The sequence below is a fragment of the Oncorhynchus tshawytscha genome, linkage group LG05, assembly GCF_018296145.1.
Source record: "Oncorhynchus tshawytscha isolate Ot180627B linkage group LG05, Otsh_v2.0, whole genome shotgun sequence".
Lineage (NCBI taxonomy): Eukaryota > Metazoa > Chordata > Actinopteri > Salmoniformes > Salmonidae > Oncorhynchus > Oncorhynchus tshawytscha.
The window spans coordinates 90218696-90235669 of NC_056433.1; the positions used below are offsets into that span (position 1 = coordinate 90218696).

General features: G+C 46.8%; 1 protein-coding gene across 5 annotated transcripts in view; it reads left to right on the forward strand.

Annotated features, from left to right (window-relative positions):
• The window catches only part of traf3ip2l (TRAF3 interacting protein 2-like), a 67526-nt gene that overhangs the window by 16434 nt on the left and 34118 nt on the right, over positions 1-16974 (forward strand). For 2 of the 5 annotated variants that reach the window (XM_042322681.1, XM_042322684.1), the window contains exons 2-3: positions 4269-4357; positions 14589-15214. In XM_042322681.1, coding sequence (XP_042178615.1) covers positions 4305-4357; positions 14589-15214 — 679 coding nt within the window. In that variant the 5' untranslated portion in view covers positions 4269-4304. Of the gene's footprint in view, positions 1-4268; positions 4358-14585; positions 15215-15246; positions 15480-16974 lie in introns of those variants that run through there. The other 3 variants (XM_042322682.1, XM_042322683.1, XM_042322685.1) reach the window with 3 other exon arrangements.

Sequence of the window (16974 nt, forward strand, 5' to 3'; positions counted from 1 at the left end):
ACTAGCTACAAGCTATTTAGTCATTGTTAACTTTTTTTCAACCTGGATAACACTCGCCAGTCCAGCTCCCCTTGCCCCATCCACCGCTGCCCCCTGGACAATGATCTCTTGGCTACATAGCTGATGCAGGCTGGACTGTCCATTAATCACGGTACTCCATTCTGCTTGTTTATGTTTTATCTGTCGGCCCCGTTGCCTAGTCAACGCCATTTTACCTGCTGTTGTTGTGCTAGCTGATTAGCTGTTGTCTCACCTACTGTTTTAGCTAGCTTTCCCAATTCAACACCTGTGATTACTGTATGCCTCGCTGTATGTCTCTCTCAAATGTCAATATGCCTTGTATACTGTTGCTCAGGTTAGTTATCATTGTTTTAGTTCACAATGGAGCCCCTAGTTCTACTCTTCATACCCCTGATACCTCCTTTGTCCCACCTCCCACACATGCGGTGACCTCACCCATTACAACCAGCATGTCCAGAGATACAACCTCTCTCATCATCACCCTGTGCCTGGGCTTACCTCCGCTGTACCCGCACCCCACCATACCCCTGTCTGCGCATTATGCCCTGAATATATTCTACCATGCCCAGAAACCTGCTCCTCTTATTCTCTGTCCCCAACGCTCTAGGCGACCAGTTTTGATAGCCTTTAGCCGCACCCTCATACTACTCCTTCTCTGTTCTGCGGGTGATGTGGAGGTAAACCCAGGCCCTGCATGTCCCCAGGCACCCTCATTTGTTGACTTCTGTGATCGTAAAAGCCTTGGTTTCATGCATGTCAACATCAGAAGCCTCCTCCCTAAGTTTGTTTTACTCACTGCTCTAGCACACTCTGCTAACCCTGATGTCCTTGCTGTGTCTGAATCCTGGCTCAGGAAGGCCACCAAAAATTCAGAGATTTCCATACCCAACTATAACATCTTCCGTCAAGATAGATCTGCCAAAGGGGGAGGAGTTGCAGTCTACTGCAGAGATAGCCTGCAAAGTAATGTCATACTTTCCAGGTCCATACCCAAACAGTTCGAACTACTAATTTTGAAAATTACTCTCTCCAGAAATAAGTCTCTCACTGTTGCCGCCTGCTACCAACCCCCCTCAGCTCCCAGCTGTGCCCTGGACACCATTTGTGAATTGATCGCCCCCCATCTAGCCTCAGAGTTTGTTCTGTTAGGTGACCTAAACTGGGATATGCTTAACACCCCGCCAGTCCTACAATCTAAGCTAGATGCCCTCAATCTCACACAAATCATCAAGGAACCCACCAGGTACAACCCTAACTCTGTAAACAAGGGCACCCTCATAGACGTCATCCTGACCAACTGGCCCTCCAAATACACTTCCGCTGTCTTCAACCAGGATCTCAGCGATCACTGCCTCATTGCCTGTATCCGCTACGGATCCGCTACAATTTTGCAGATTAACACTGGAGTGATAAATGATCAGATGGTCATGTACAGGTAGAGATATTGGTGTGCAAAAGAGCAGAAAAGTAAATAAATAAAAACAGTATGGGGATGAGGTAGGTAAAAATGGGTGGGCTATTTACCGATAGACTATGTACAGCTGCAGCGATCGGTTAGCTGCTCAGATAGCAGCTGTTTGAAGTTGGTGAGGGAGATAAAAGTCTCCAACTTCAGCGATTTTTGCAATTCGTTCCAGTCACAGGCAGCAGAGAACTGGAACGAAAGGCGGCCAAATGAGGTGTTGGCTTTAGGGATGATCAGTGAGATACACCTGCTGGAGCGCGTGCTACGGGTGGGTGTTGCCATTGTGACCAGTGAACTGAGATAAGGCGGAGCTTTACCTAGCATGGACTTGTAGATGACCTGGAGCCAGTGGGTCTGGCGACGAATATGTAGCGAGGGCCAGCCGACTAGAGCATACAGGTTGCAGTGGTGGGTGGTATAAGGTGCTTTAGTGACAAAACGGATGGCACTGTGATAAACTGCATCCAGTTTGCTGAGTAGAGTGTTGGAAGCTATTTTGTAGATGACATCGCCGAAGTCGAGGATCGGTAGGATAGTCAGTTTTACTAGGGTAAGTTTGGCGGTGTGAGTGAAGGAGGCTTTGTTGCGGAATAGAAAGCCGACTCTAGATTTGATTTTCGATTGGAGATGTTTGATATGAGTCTGGAAAGAGAGTTTACAGTCTAGCCAGACACCTAGGTACTTATAGATGTCCACATATTCAAGGTCGGAACCATCCAGGGTGGTGATGCTAGTCAGGCGTGCGTGCGGGTGCAGGCAGCGAACGGTTGAAAAGCATGCATTTGGTTTTACTAGCATATAAGAGCAGTTGGAGGCCACGGAAGGAGTGTTGTATGGCATTGAAGCTCGTTTGGAGGTTAGATAGCACAGTGTCCAAGGACGGGCCGGAAGTATATAGAATGGTGTTGTCTGCGTAGAGGTGGATCAGGGAATCGCCCGCAGCAAGAGCAACATCATTGATATACACAGAGAAAAGAGTCAGCCCGAGAATTGAACCCTGTGGCACCCCCATAGAGACTGCCAGAGGACCGGACAGCATGCCCTCCGATTTGACACACTGAACTCTGTCTGCAAAGTAGTTGGTGAACCAGGCACGGCAGTCATCAGAAAAACCGAGGCTACTGAGTCTGCCGATAAGAATATGGTGATTGACAGAGTCGAAAGCCTTGGCAAGGTCGATGAAGACGGCTGTACAGTACTGTCTTTTATCGATGGAGGTTATGATATCGTTTAGGACCTTGAGCGTGGCTGAGGTGCACCCGTGACCGGCTCGGAAACCAGATTGCACAGCGGAGAAGGTACGGTGGGATTCAAGATGGTCAGTGACCTGTTTGTTGACTTGGCTTTCGAAGACCTTAGATAGGCAGGGCAGGATGGATATAGATCTGTAACAGTTTGGGTCCAGGGTGTCTCCCCCTTTGAAGAGGGGGATGACTGTGGCAGCTTTCCAATCCTTGGGGATCTCAGACGATATGAAAGAGAGGTTGAACAGGCTGGTAATAGGGGTTGCGACAATGGCGGCGGATAGTTTCAGAAATAGAGGGTCCAGATTGTCAAGCCCAGCTGATTTGTACGGGTCCAGGTTTTGCAGCTCTTTCAGAACATCTGCTATCTGGATTTGGGTAAAGGAGAACCTGGAGAGGCTTGGGCAAGTAGCTGCGGGGGGGGCGGAGCTGTTGGCCGAGGTTGGAGTAGCCAGGCGGAAGGCATGGCCAGCCGTTGAGAAATGCTTGTTGAAGTTTTCGATAACTCAAAGTGCTGTACAGAAACCCAGCCTAAAACCCCAAACAGCAAGCAATGCAGGTGTAGAAGCACGGTGGCAAGGAAAAACTCCCTAGAAAGGCCAAAACCTAGGAAGAAACTTAGAGAGGAACCAGGCTATGAGGGGTGGCCAGTCCTCTTCTGGCTGTGCCGGGTGGAGATTATAACAGCACTCCCTGATTGCTGCCTGCTCCGAAGCACCTCTCACTCACATGGCTCATGTGATCGGGTCTTTCTCACAGGCTACAAGTGAAGACAGACACATCGGGGAAGCAACTGCGTGAGTCCATATCCAATTCCGAGGTGCATATTGAAGATATTGGAAGAACTTTACTTTTCATCAGCCAACAAGATGAGTAGGCCTAACGAACAGCAAAAGCACTAGCCTATGTCAATCTACTGTCCCCTATAGTATGAACGTTGACCTTTTCTATTCTGTGCAAGAAATCAATTTTCCAACATAGTCTTGGACAGTTGTGGGATGCGATAGATCCCAAATTAATACAACCACTAGCATAAAAAAAACAGAACGTTTAGCTAAAATGTTGAACTTTTAGGCTATTTCTTCACATTATAAACGTAGCAATGCGGACATGGCAGTATAAGCGCAAATGTTCCATTAGCGGGGAAAACACCATGATCAAAAGTGACAAAAAATGTGATTATGCATGTAATGCTTTTATTACAAAGGTGAATTTTTATGGTGAAAATGATCTTCCCCAAACTGGAAACTCACGCGCTGCTTATGTATGTAGTTAGGCTCTACACCCCTTGTAAAGCGGATTAATGTGCTTAGTTTTAAAAGTTATTTGGCCACTTCCGTTGCAATATAAACCTTATCAAAACATATAGTCCTATGGGCTATGCTACATGAGGTGTGCAACTATGATTTGAACAACTCTGGGGGGAGGCTTACTGCACACAAGCTGGGCATCATTCACAAGTGATCGGCTAATATTGTCACCCATCAGTTGTCTTTACATATACTAAATGATATTTAATGAAATTTGTTTTGATTTAGGATGGACCATTATCATGCACCTGTTTAAGTGCACCTATGCACTTAAATAGCAAATGGAGGGTGCTTTTTCTGTGGTTCATTTTAGCCAGGTAGGTTATACACCTTTTGTAAAGACAAGCAATGTGCTTAATATTAGGAAAGTTGAGTTGTAAATACAGTTGGCCTGGCCTATAGGAACCTGGTAGGATTCTCCTCTTTTGTAATAGAGGCCATCACTCTGTTTTCTCACGCAATTGCATAGCCTATAGAAATGTTGCGCAACATGAGCTCATGGGCTCTTATGAAGTGTTTGATTAGATTTTCAAATATATTTGCATTGATGTCAGAGTGATTAGAGGGAAATAGAGTGCTGAGTACCGGGCAGTTAGCAATTTTGGTAGGCTACTCGCGCACTAGCGACTCCTGGCGCAGTGCGCACTGACCAGGTCGCTAGGTGCACTGTGTTTCCTTCGACACATTGGTGCAGCTGGCTTCCGAGTTGGATGCACGCTGTGTTAAGAAGCAGTGCAGCTTGTTTGGGTTGTGTTTCAGAGGACGCATGACTCTCGACCTTCGTCTCTCCCGGGCCCGTACGGGAGTTGTAGCGATGAGACAAGACAGTAACTACTAACAATTGGATACTACGTAATTGGGGAGAAAAGAAGGGGGTAAAAATAAATAATCTCTTATTCAATTATTCATACATACCCCTGTCCCACTGTGTCCCTTACAGCCTGTTTGAGTTCAGTGAGTACTGGTGCCCTATCTATTTGTCCTCAGGAAGCTTATCTCTAACCCAAACACCAGATGGCAAACTCTAATATAATGTGCCAAGATTGAGCTCCCTCTGTTTGTCATGTGACCTTGTATAGAAACCTCAGCATCTTCAAAATACTAAAATACTGCATTCCTATTAGGAAGAACTTCTCAATCACTACTGCTAATACACACAGATCACTCTCAAACAATGTTCTGCTTTTACCCCTATTGTAAGGTTTTAAAACAAAACAAACATGACAACTTTCTCCATATTGGAAAGAATTGTTTTTATTTGAGTCCACCCTAACAATGTTATATTTAGTACAAATTTCTGTTGGATATTTACTTTCTGCATCACATTTATTAAATGTCTAATATTTTAAGATGACATGTAATGTGGTGAATTTATAAAATACATTGTTCAATTCAGAATGGAAGGGATCACCTTTCTGGGACCAAGGTGTATTAAAACTGGGCTGTCACTGTCTATCAGCCCCCTGTAGATGGTGTGCTCTGTCCATAATAAGTCTCTACCTAGCAAGTTAAAATCTAGTAAGCCATTATACATTCATACATTGTTACTTTATCAAATCTAGTAACCCATTGTACTATTCATTTCTTTTAATACTTTTTCACCACTTAGGTACGTCTACGTGTGGGTGTGCAAGTTGTATATTATTATTATTATTTTCCCATTGTTACTTTATCAGAGCTCTAGTAACCCATTATACACAAATTCCTCCTTTACACTTGTGTTCTGTTCATACAGGGGTTTAAATATTTACACTAGTGTTCTATTTTACAGCATATTCGGGAATAGTACTTTCTCCTTTCATATCTCACATTCAGAATCCCTATATAATATTATAAATCAACATAAATGCTGACAGACAATTGTCAGTGGTGCTTAGGCATTCACATCCACACCAGTCCATGTGCATCTTCAACAATTCCTAAATACCTACAATAACATCTTGTGCTATTATCAGACCCCGTAGACTTTTCTATTGTTACATCCTATGCACCATATGTATCTTCAACATTTCTTACCGCTACTTCCTATACATATAAAACACCCCGTGCTCAATAATACCTTGTGCTAGTAGTCCCAGACTACGATGATCGGTGGTGGACTGAACCCCTAGATAACCTTATAGATCAAAAAGCTCAGCTCACACAGAACTGGTTGGGGTATTTATTCAGACACGCACCTCTTTCACACTGGAGCCAGTCCCCTGACAGCTCTCATTCACTCAGTACTTAATAGTAATATCTATTATTATCTACATTTCAATCCTCTTCGATCCACTCTCTGTGCATCTTCAACGATTTTCTTGTTGATTTTCTTAGAGCCAAACTACAAGAATGGAAACCTACATATGGATGTTTTATTGATTTTCAAAAGGCCTTATTTTGGGCAAATACAGATTCTCGCTTTCCAACATAAATGCAGGGGTGGAAGGTTATGATGAAGTTACATCTCTATATACAACTCAAGTCTCCGGTGGACAGGTTAATCAACAGAAGACTGGATGGTCTCCTGTATACAGCTCCAGTCTCCTGTGGACAGTCTCCTGTGGACAGGTTAATCAACAGAAGACTAGATGGTCTCCTGTATACAGCTCCAGTCTCCTGTGGACAGGTTAATCAACAGAAGACTGGATGGTTTCCTATATACAGCTCCAGTCTCCTGTGGACAGTCTCCAGTGGACAGGTTAATGAACAGAAGACTGGATGGTTTCCTATATACAGCTCCTGTGGACAGTCTCCTGTGGACAGGTTAATCAACAGAAGACTGGATGGTCTCCTATATACAGCTCCAGTCTCCTGTGGACAGTCTCCTGTGGACAGGTTAATCAACAGAAGACTGGATGGTTTCCTATATACAGCTCCAGTCTCCTGTGGACAGTCTCCTGTGGACAGTCTCCTGTGGACAGGTTAATCAACAGAAGACTGGATGGTTTCCTATATACAGCTCCAGTCTCCTGTGGACAGTCTCCTGTGGACAGGTTAATGAACAGAAGACTGGATGGTTTCCTATATACAGCTCCAGTCTCCTGTGGACAGTCTCCTGTGGACAGTCTCCTGTGGACAGTCTCCTGTGGACAGGTTAATGAACTGGATGGTTTCCCACTCAGTTTGGAGTCGAACAAGGCCACATTCTTTCCCTAACTATTTTTGCCCTTTTTGTAAATGACTTGTCCCAGCAAATCAAGCATGCTAACCTAGGAGATAAATTAGATGACATCACTTTAGGGATAATATTTAACACAGATTATATTGTCCTCCTTGCAGAGAGTGAGTTTGATTTGCAATGTTGAACGTGGTCATTCTGTGGTGTACAAAATGGAGATGGATGATAATCCCAGATCAACCCAGATAATCCTAGATAAACCCTGAAAGGTACATTAAGAAGTATTCAGTACTTCTCTTTTGGAGCCACTCCCCTAAACTACACCAGCTCATATAAATACCTTAGTTTCCTGTCTAATGAATGTGACCTTTGAAGTCTTTCAGATTCTGCAGGTAGAGCGTTGGTCTGTTGGTAGTAAACTGAACATCTGTGAAGACCATGGCTATTGTACATAATCACAGTTCTATCATTTATGTGTGTGTCCTATACTGAACTATGCCAATGGAATCTGGGTTTGTAAAGAATCTAAAACAGCAAACTCTATTCAGAATATGGCATACCATGTTTTTTGGGAGTGCATATGTTTGCCCCAAGCCTTACTATTCAAGGAGACATGGAATGGAGCCCTGTGAAATAAGACAGAGGAGGGAAATTATCAATGTCAGAAGACAGAATAACAACAACAAAACATTCAACTGGGATTAAACACACAGCTACCCCTGGACAAAGGAACACAATGCCATATTTTAAAGAAGCTGATCTACAACACATATTTAGAAACAAGTTACGATGCAATGCCAATATGAGCTCAAACAAGTTAACCCTAAAATACAACCGACAAAACTGGCCAACTGACATATGGCTAAAACCAAAACTCTAAACCTTCAACCAGACCAAAAACAGCTACAATCCAGAACCTTGTCACCTCTCACCTAAGAAGAAACTAAAGGTCCTTGTGTGGCCAGTTGAGAAACAGGATACTGCCCCTGGTAATGTAAGTAGGTAGGTTCAATGCCATAGATGAAGAAGAGGGGCTATGTACTATCTGGGATTTAGGGAAGGTCCAGAATTAACTTTATATGATGATTTGAGAGCTGTACTGTTTGATAAGAAAACAACATGAACTAAAGTTGAATGTCTCTTTAGGGAGTATTTGTGGTTGCAGACGGTCTCCATACTTGGAGGATGAGACCGGATGAGTTGTTTGGTTTTCTCAGTTCTGTCACTGACGTATGAACATTTATTTTTTTATCCAAAAATGTTTTTCATTGGCCAACACACCATATCTGTAACGGTTTTCTAGGTGTGAAGGAGAGTCGGACCAAAATGCAGCGTGTAGATTGCGATCCATGTTTATTCAACAAACGTAACACGAATCTAAATACAAACACTATAAAACAAATAAAGTAACGAAAACTGAAACAGCCTATACTTGCGTAAACTAACACAGAGACAGGACCAAATACACTAAGGACAATCACCCACGACAAACTCAAAGAATATGGCTGCCTAAATATGGTTCCCAATCAGAGACAACGATAAACACCTGCCTCTGATTGAGAACCACTCCAGACAGCCCAATACAAACACACCAGAACCCCAAGACAAAACACACCACAATACAAAAACCCCATGCCACACCCTGGCCTGACCCAATACATGAAGAAAAACACAAAATACTTAGACCAGGGCGTGACAGAACCCCCCCCCCCTAAGGTGCGGACTCCCAAACGCACCTCAAAACAATAGGGAGGGTCCGGGTGGGCGTCTGTCCATGGTGGCGGCTCCGGCGCGGGACGTGGAACCCACTCAGTTAATGTCTTAGTCCCCTCTCCTCGCGTCCCTGGATAGTCCACCCTCGCCGCCGACCATGGCCTAGTAGTCCTCACCCAGAAACCCACTGGACTGAGGAGCAGATCGGGACTGAAGGACAGCTCGGGAGTGAGAGAAAGCTCGGGAGTGAGAGAAAGCTCGGGAGTGAGAGAAAGCTCGGGAGTGAGAGGAAGCTCAGGCAGGTAGGTAGATCTACCAGATCCTGGCTGGCTGGTGGTTTCAGCAGATCCTGGCTGACTGGCAGATCCTGGCTGACTGGCGGATCTGGCGGATCCTGGCCGACTGGCGGATCCTGGCCGACTGGCGGATCCTGGCCGACTGGCGGATCTGGAAGAGTCTGGTTGACTGGCAGATCTGGAAGAGTCTGGTTGACTGGCAGATCTGGAAGAGTCTGGTTGACTGGCAGATCTGGAAGAGTCTGGCTGACTGGCAGATCTGGAAGAGTCTGGCTGACTGGCAGAGTCTGGAAGAGTCTGGCTGACTGGCAGATCTGGAAGAGTCTGGCAGATCTGGAAGAGTCTGGCTGACTGGCAGATCTGGAAGAGTCTGGCAGATCTGGAAGAGTCTGGCAGATCTGGAAGAGTCTGGCTGACTGGCAGATCTGGAAGAGTCTGGCTGACTGGCAGATCTGGAAGAGTCTGGTTGACTGGCAGATCTGGAAGAGTCTGGTTGACTGGCAGATCTGGAAGAGTCTGGTTGACTGGCAGATCTGGAAGAGTCTGGTTGACTGGCAGAGTCTGGTTGACTGGCAGATCTGGAAGAGTCTGGTTGACTGGCAGATCTGGAAGAGTCTGGTTGACTGGCAGATCTGGAAGAGTCTGGTTGACTAGTAGATCTGGAAGGGTCTGGCTGACTGGCGGATCTGGAAGAGTCTGGCTGACTGGCGGATCTGGAAGAGTCTGGCTGACTGGCAGATCTGGAAGAGTCTGGCTGACTGGCGGATCCTGGCAGACTGAAAGAACTGGCTGCTCCATGCTGACTGGCGGCTCTGGCTGCTCCACGCTGACTGGCGGCTCTGGCTGCTCCATGTAGGCTGACAGCTCTGGCGGCTTCTTACAGACTGGCAGCTCTGGCGGCTCCGTGCAGACTAGCAGCTCCTTACAGACTGGCAGCTCCGTGCAGACTGGCAGCTCCGTGCAGACTGGCAGCTCCGTGCAGACTGACAGCTCTGGCTGCTCCATGCAGACTGACAGCTCTGGCTGCTCCATGCAGACTGACAGCTCTGACTGCTTCATGCAGACTGACAGCTCTAACTGCTTCATGCAGACTGACAGCTCTAACTGCTTCATGCAGACTGACAGCTCTGACTGCTCCATGCAGACTGACAGCTCTGACTGCTCCATGCAGACTGACAACTCTGGCTGCTCCATGCAAACTGGCAGCTCTGGCAGCTCCATGCAGACTGGCAGCTCTGGCTGCTTCATGCAGACTGGCAGCTCTGGCTGCGCTGAACAGGCAGGAGACTCCGGCAGCGCTGTAGGGGAGGAAGGCTCTGGCTGCGCTGAACAGGCGGGAGATTCCTGCAGCGCTGTGTCGGAGGAAGGCTCTGGCTGCGCTGAACAGGCGGGAGACTCCGGCAGCGCTGGAGATGAGGAAAGCTCTAACAGCGCTAGATAGGCGGGAGACTCCGGCAGTGCAGGAGAGGAGAAAGGCTCCGACAGCGCTGGAGAGGCGAGGCGCACTGTAGGCCTGATGCGTGGTGCTGGTACTGGTGGTACTGGACCGAGGACACGCACAGGAAGCCTGGTGCGGGGAGCTGCTACCGGAGGGCTGGGGTGTGGAGGTGGTACTGGATAGACCGGACCGTGCAGGCGCACTGGAGCTCTTGAGCACCGAGCCTGCCCAACCTTACCTGGCTCGATGCCCACTCTAGCCCGACCGATACGAGGAGCTGGAATATACCGCACCGGGCTATGCACCCGCACTGGGGACACCGTGCGCACCACTGCATAACACGGTGTCTGCCCGGTCTCTCTAGCCCCCGGTAACCACAGGAAGTTTGCACAGGTCTCCTACCTGGCATAGCCATACTCCCTGTGAGCCCCCCAAGACATTTTTGGGGCTGACTCTCGGGCTTCCGTCCGCGCCGCCGTGCTTGCTTCGCCAACCTCATTCTCCGATAACCTTCCGCGCACTGCTCCATCGAATCCCAGGCGGGCTCCGGCACTCTCCCTGGGTTGACCGCCCACCTGTCTATCTCCTCCCAAGAAGTATAGTCCATACTGTACTCCTCTTTGGGCTGCTCCTGTTGCCTCCTCTCCTGCTGCACCTGTTGCCTCTCCTGCTGCTCCTGCCTGTTGACACGCTGCTTGGTCCATTGGTGGTGGGTGATTCTGTAACGGTTTTCTAGGTGTGAAGGAGAGTCGGACCAAAATGCAGCGTGTAGATTGCGATCCATGTTTATTCAACAAACGTAACACGAATCTAAATACAAACACTATAAAACAAATAAAGTAACGAAAACTGAAACAGCCTATACTTGCGTAAACTAACACAGAGACAGGACCAAATACACTAAGGACAATCACCCACGACAAACTCAAAGAATATGGCTGCCTAAATATGGTTCCCAATCAGAGACAACGATAAACACCTGCCTCTGATTGAGAACCACTCCAGACAGCCATAGACTTTGCTAGACAACCCCACTAGCTACAATCCCAATACAAACACACCAGAACCCCAAGACAAAACACACCACAATACAAAAACCCCATGCCACACCCTGGCCTGACCCAATACATGAAGAAAAACACAAAATACTTAGACCAGGGCGTGACAAAATCCCATAGTGTCAAAGTGGAATTATGTTTATTTTTACAAATGAAAAATTAAACGCTGAACTGTCTTGAGTCAATAACTATTCAACCCTTTTGTTATGGCAAGCCGAAATAAGTTCAGTAGTAAAAATATGCTCAACAAGTCACATAATAAGTTGCATGGACTCACTCTGTGTGCAATAATAGTGTTTAACATGATTTTTGAATGACTACCTCATCTCTGTACCCCCCACATACACTTATCTGTAAGGTCCCTCAGTTGAGCAGTGAATTTCATACACAGATTCAACAACAAAGACCAGGGATGTTTTCCAACTCCTCGCAAAGAAGGGCACCTATTGGTAGATGGGTAAAACAACAAGAAAAGCAGACATTGAGTATCCCTTTGAGCATGGTGCAGTTATTAGTTACACTTTGGATGGTGTATCAATACACCCAATCACTACAAAGATACAGGTGTCCTTCCTAACTCAGTTGCTGTTGAGGAAGGAAACCGCTCAGGGATTTCACCATGAGGCCAATGGTGACTTTAAAACAGTTACAGAGTTTAATGGGGGTGGCAGGGTAGCCTAGTGGTTAGAGTGTTGGACTAGTAACCTAAAGGTTGCAAGTTCATATCCCCGAGCTGCCCCTGAACAGGCAGTTAACCCACTGTTCCTAGGCCGTCATTGAAAATAAGAATTTGTTCTTAACTGACTTGCCTAGTTAAATAAAGGTAAAAAAAATAAAATAAATGGCTGTGATAGAGAAAACTGAGGATGGATCAACAACACAGTACTAAACTAATTGACAGAGTGAAAAGAAGGAAGCCTGTACAGAATAAAAATATTCCAAACATGTACCCTGTTTCCAACAAGGCACTAAAGTAATACTGCTAAAATGTGGCAAAGCATGTCACTTTTGTTCCTGAATACAAAGTGTTAGTTTTGGGGCAAATCCAATACGACACATTACTAAGTACCACTCTCCATATTTTGAAGCACTGTGGTGGCTGCATCATGTTATGGGTATGTTTGTAATGGTTAAGGACTGTGGAGTTTTTCAGGATAGAAACGGAACACAAGCAAAATCTCCACTGAAGTTGCTTATCGAGAAGACAGTGAATTTTCAAGTTACAGTTGACTTAAATCAGCTTAAATCTATGGCAAGACCTGAAAATGGCTGTCTAGCAATGATCAGCAACCAATTAGACAGACTTTGAAGAATTTAGAAATTAATAATGGGCTAATGTTTCACAATCCAGGTGTGGAAAGCTCTTAGAGACTTTCCCAGAAAGACTCACAGCTGTATTCGATGCCAAAGGTACTCTTTTTTTCTTTCTTCCCAGGACACACTTCAGACAGGACACATACCCCAGGACACACTTCAGACTGGACACATACCCCAGAACATACCTCAGACAGGACACATATCCCAGGACACACTTCAGACAGGACACATATCCCAGGACATACTTCAGACAGGACACATATCCCAGGACATACTTCAGACAGGACACATATCCCAGGACACACTTCAGACAGGACACATATCCCAGGACACACTTCAGACAGGACACATATCCCAGGACATACTTCAGACAGGACACATACCCCAGGACACACTTCAGACAGGACACATACCCCAGGACACACTTCAGACCGGACACATACTCCAGAACATACCCCAGACAGGACACATATCCCAGGACATTCGTCAGACAGGACACATATCCCAGGACACACTTCAGACAGGACACATATCCCAGGACATTCTTCAGACAGGACACATATCCCAGGACATTCTTCAGACAGGACACATATATCCCAGAACATACTTTAGACAGAACAAATCATAGAACACCTCAGACAGGACACAGATAGGCTATGGTTATTGTGAGTAACCTTATTTATGTTCCTTTAACTCCGCCTTCTAGTGAGTTTATACAAACTGTTGTCTTCTACCATTCTACCAATAATTTGGTTGTTATTCCATTGATTACCTCCAGCCAGATGACCCAGTGACCCAATGAACCTCATGAACCTTTCAAATGTTAGTCACAAATAAAACAGTTTTTTTTTACTCCTTTTTCTCTTCAAATCCGTCCAATTGGTAGTAACAGTTTTGTCTCATCGCTACAACTCCCGTACGAACTCGGGAGAGGCAAAGGCCGATAGCCGTGCGTCCTCCAAAACACAACCCAACCACAACCCAACCAAGCCGCACTGCTTTCCCATTTAACCCGGAAGCCAGCCGCGCCAATGTGTCGGAGGAAACATCGTACACCTGGCGACCGTGTCAGCGTTCACTGCGCCCGGGCCGTCACAGGAATCGCTAGTGCGCGATAGGACAAAGGACATCCCTGTGACAGAGCCTGGACTCGAACCCAGAATCTCTAGTGGCACAGCTAGACCACTGTGATGCAGTGCCTTAGACCACTGTGATGCAGTGCCTTAGACCACTGTGATGCAGTGCCTTAGACCACTGTGATGCAGTGCCTTAGACCACTGTGATGCAGTGCCTTAGACCACTGTGATGCAGTGCCTTAGACCACTGTGCCACTCGGGTGATTCTAACGTGTATTGACTCAGGGGGTTGAATACTTACCTAATCATACTGTATATTAGAGTTTTGAGTTTTTACAAATATTCACATTTTTTACTTTGACAGAGTACTTTGTGTAGATTGTTGATAAAAAAATTACAATCTATTTTAATCCCACTTTGTAACACAACAAAAAGTGGAATAAATCAAAGGGTGTGAATACTTTCTGAAGTACATGATGTAACTGAAGCCTGTCCTCTGTCCCAGGCCTAACCCTAACCTCTGACTCCTAACTGACCTCTGTCCCAGTAGGCGTGACCCCCAGCTGATCTGCTGCCATAGAGAGTTCCAGAACACTCCAGAGGAGGACGACGAAACCTCTACCCCCTGCCCTGATCTCCCCCCTGACCTCCACTCTGACCTTCGCCCCGACCTCCGCCCCGACCTCCAACATGACGAACCCAGCTCCATGGCTGGCTCTGCCCTCAGCAATCGGAGGGCGGGGCCCAGCTACACGCCGTATCAGCCTCCTGTAGGCCTCCCAGTCGGGTACAGCCAGCCTACCCCGTTCCCCAGCCAGGCTGATGGCTCCTGGCTTCACCCCAGCTATACCAGTGCCTGGTCTGGTCCTGGACCTGCTTACCCCAGCAGCCTGCCCTCCTGCCTCACCCCTCCGAACTACCCCAGCTACCCAGGGGAGAGCTGCTACTCCCGGGGAAGGTCCCTGTCCCTCACCCCCCTGCCGGGCCGTGACAGCCCTAGTATGACCAGCCTGGAGCAGCCCCACTCCCTTCACTCCATCCCCCTCTCAGCAGGCTTCTACCACCACTCTCTGACTCCATACACCTGCTGTGCCCAGTGCCCTGTGGAGGGCTTCAACATGGGCCCCTACCACAGCCCCCGGCCCATCGCTGGTTACCTACCCTCCAGGCCCATGTGTGAGTAACGCTAGCTAACAAACTTTTGTACATCGCACTGTTCCGTACGATTTACCTTATTTTAGTGTCCAAAAAAGGTAATAGTTCCAGGTCAACTGTAATATGAATACTATTGTAAAGCACAATTTCTCCCCTTTCCAACAAAATCAATGACGAGACCTTCAGGCTGCCCGTCTCTGCATGATTGAAGAAGGCAATGAGCTCCGTTGGGTCTTTTGAAAAATGGCGGGTGGGGATTCAAAACCTATTGCGTGATAGTGAAAGGGTGTGTAATCTGCTTTTTTCACCCGATCTGTCCAATTTATCACCTCTAAAATGTAAATAAAACACTATAAAGGGTTTATATAATGTGTCATTACATACCTATTTGAAAGTGTGTGTCGAATTTGAATCTGTTTTTTAGTGTGGCGCTAATGTTAACAGCGGCTGTCGTGGCTTTTGAGAGTCACAGTGGCTTAGAATGATGACGCAAAAAATGTATGCATTCAGTTGTACAATTGACTAGGTATCCCCCTGTCCCTGTCCTCTTACCCTGTCCTCTACCCTGTCCATGTCCCCTGTCCATGTCCCCTGTCCATGTCCCCCTACCCTGTCCCCTTACCCTGTCCCCTTACCCTGTCCCTGTCCTCTTACCCTGTCCACGTCCCCTGTCCACGTACCCTGTCCACGTACCCTGTCCCCTTACCCTGTCTCTGTCCATGTCCCCGTACCCTGTCACCTTACCCTGTCCATGTCCCCTGTCTCTGTCCATGTCCCCTTACCCTGTCCATGTCCCCTTACCCTGTCCATGTCCCCTTACCCTGTCCCCTTACCCTGTCCACGTCCCCTGTCCATGTCCCCTTACCCTGTCCCTTACCCTGTCCATGTCCCCTTACCCTGTCCCTGTCCCCTTACCCTGTCCTCTTACCCTGTCCCTGTCCTCTTACCCTGTCCCCTTACCCTGTCCATGTCCTCTTACCCTGTCCCCTTACCCTGTCCCCTTACCCTGTCCATGTCCTCTTACCCTGTCCCCTTACCATGTCCCTGTCCCTTGTTTTTAATCTACACTCTCGCTTTGTGTGCTGTACGTTACGTCATGACACGTCACAATTTAATGTACATCATCAGAGGGGTCCATTTAATGTACATCATCAGAGGGGTCCATTTAATGTACATCATCAGAGGGGTCCATTTAATGTACATCATCAGAGGGGTCCATTTAATGTACATTGTCAGAGGGGTCCATTTAATGTACATTGTCAGAGGGGTCCATTTAATGTTCATTGTCAGAGGGGTCCATTTAATGTACATTGTCAGAGGGGTCCATTTAATGTACATTGTCAGAGGGGTCCATTTAATGTACATTGTCAGAGGGGTCCATTTAATGTACATTGTCAGAGGGGTCCATTTAATGTACATTGTCAGAGGGGTCCATTTAATGTACATTGTCAGAGGGGTCCATTTAATGTACATTGTCAGAGGGGTCCATTTAATGTACATCATCAGAGGGGTCCATTTAATGTACATTGTCAGAGGGGTCCATTTAATGTACATTGTCAGAGGGGTCCGTTTTTAAAAAACTTTTCTCCAATACTATCGGGCCATCACCATGTCAATCAAAGCTTGACTAGAAACGTAGTTCACACCCCGGATGTTGATGCCAACACAGTCGCTACAGTCCCATTTAGTTTTCATTACAGTCTCGTTTGAATGCAACGGTTGTCCAAATTTGTACGGAATGGGGTTAGTCACCGTTACTAGTCCCAAATGGCACCATATTC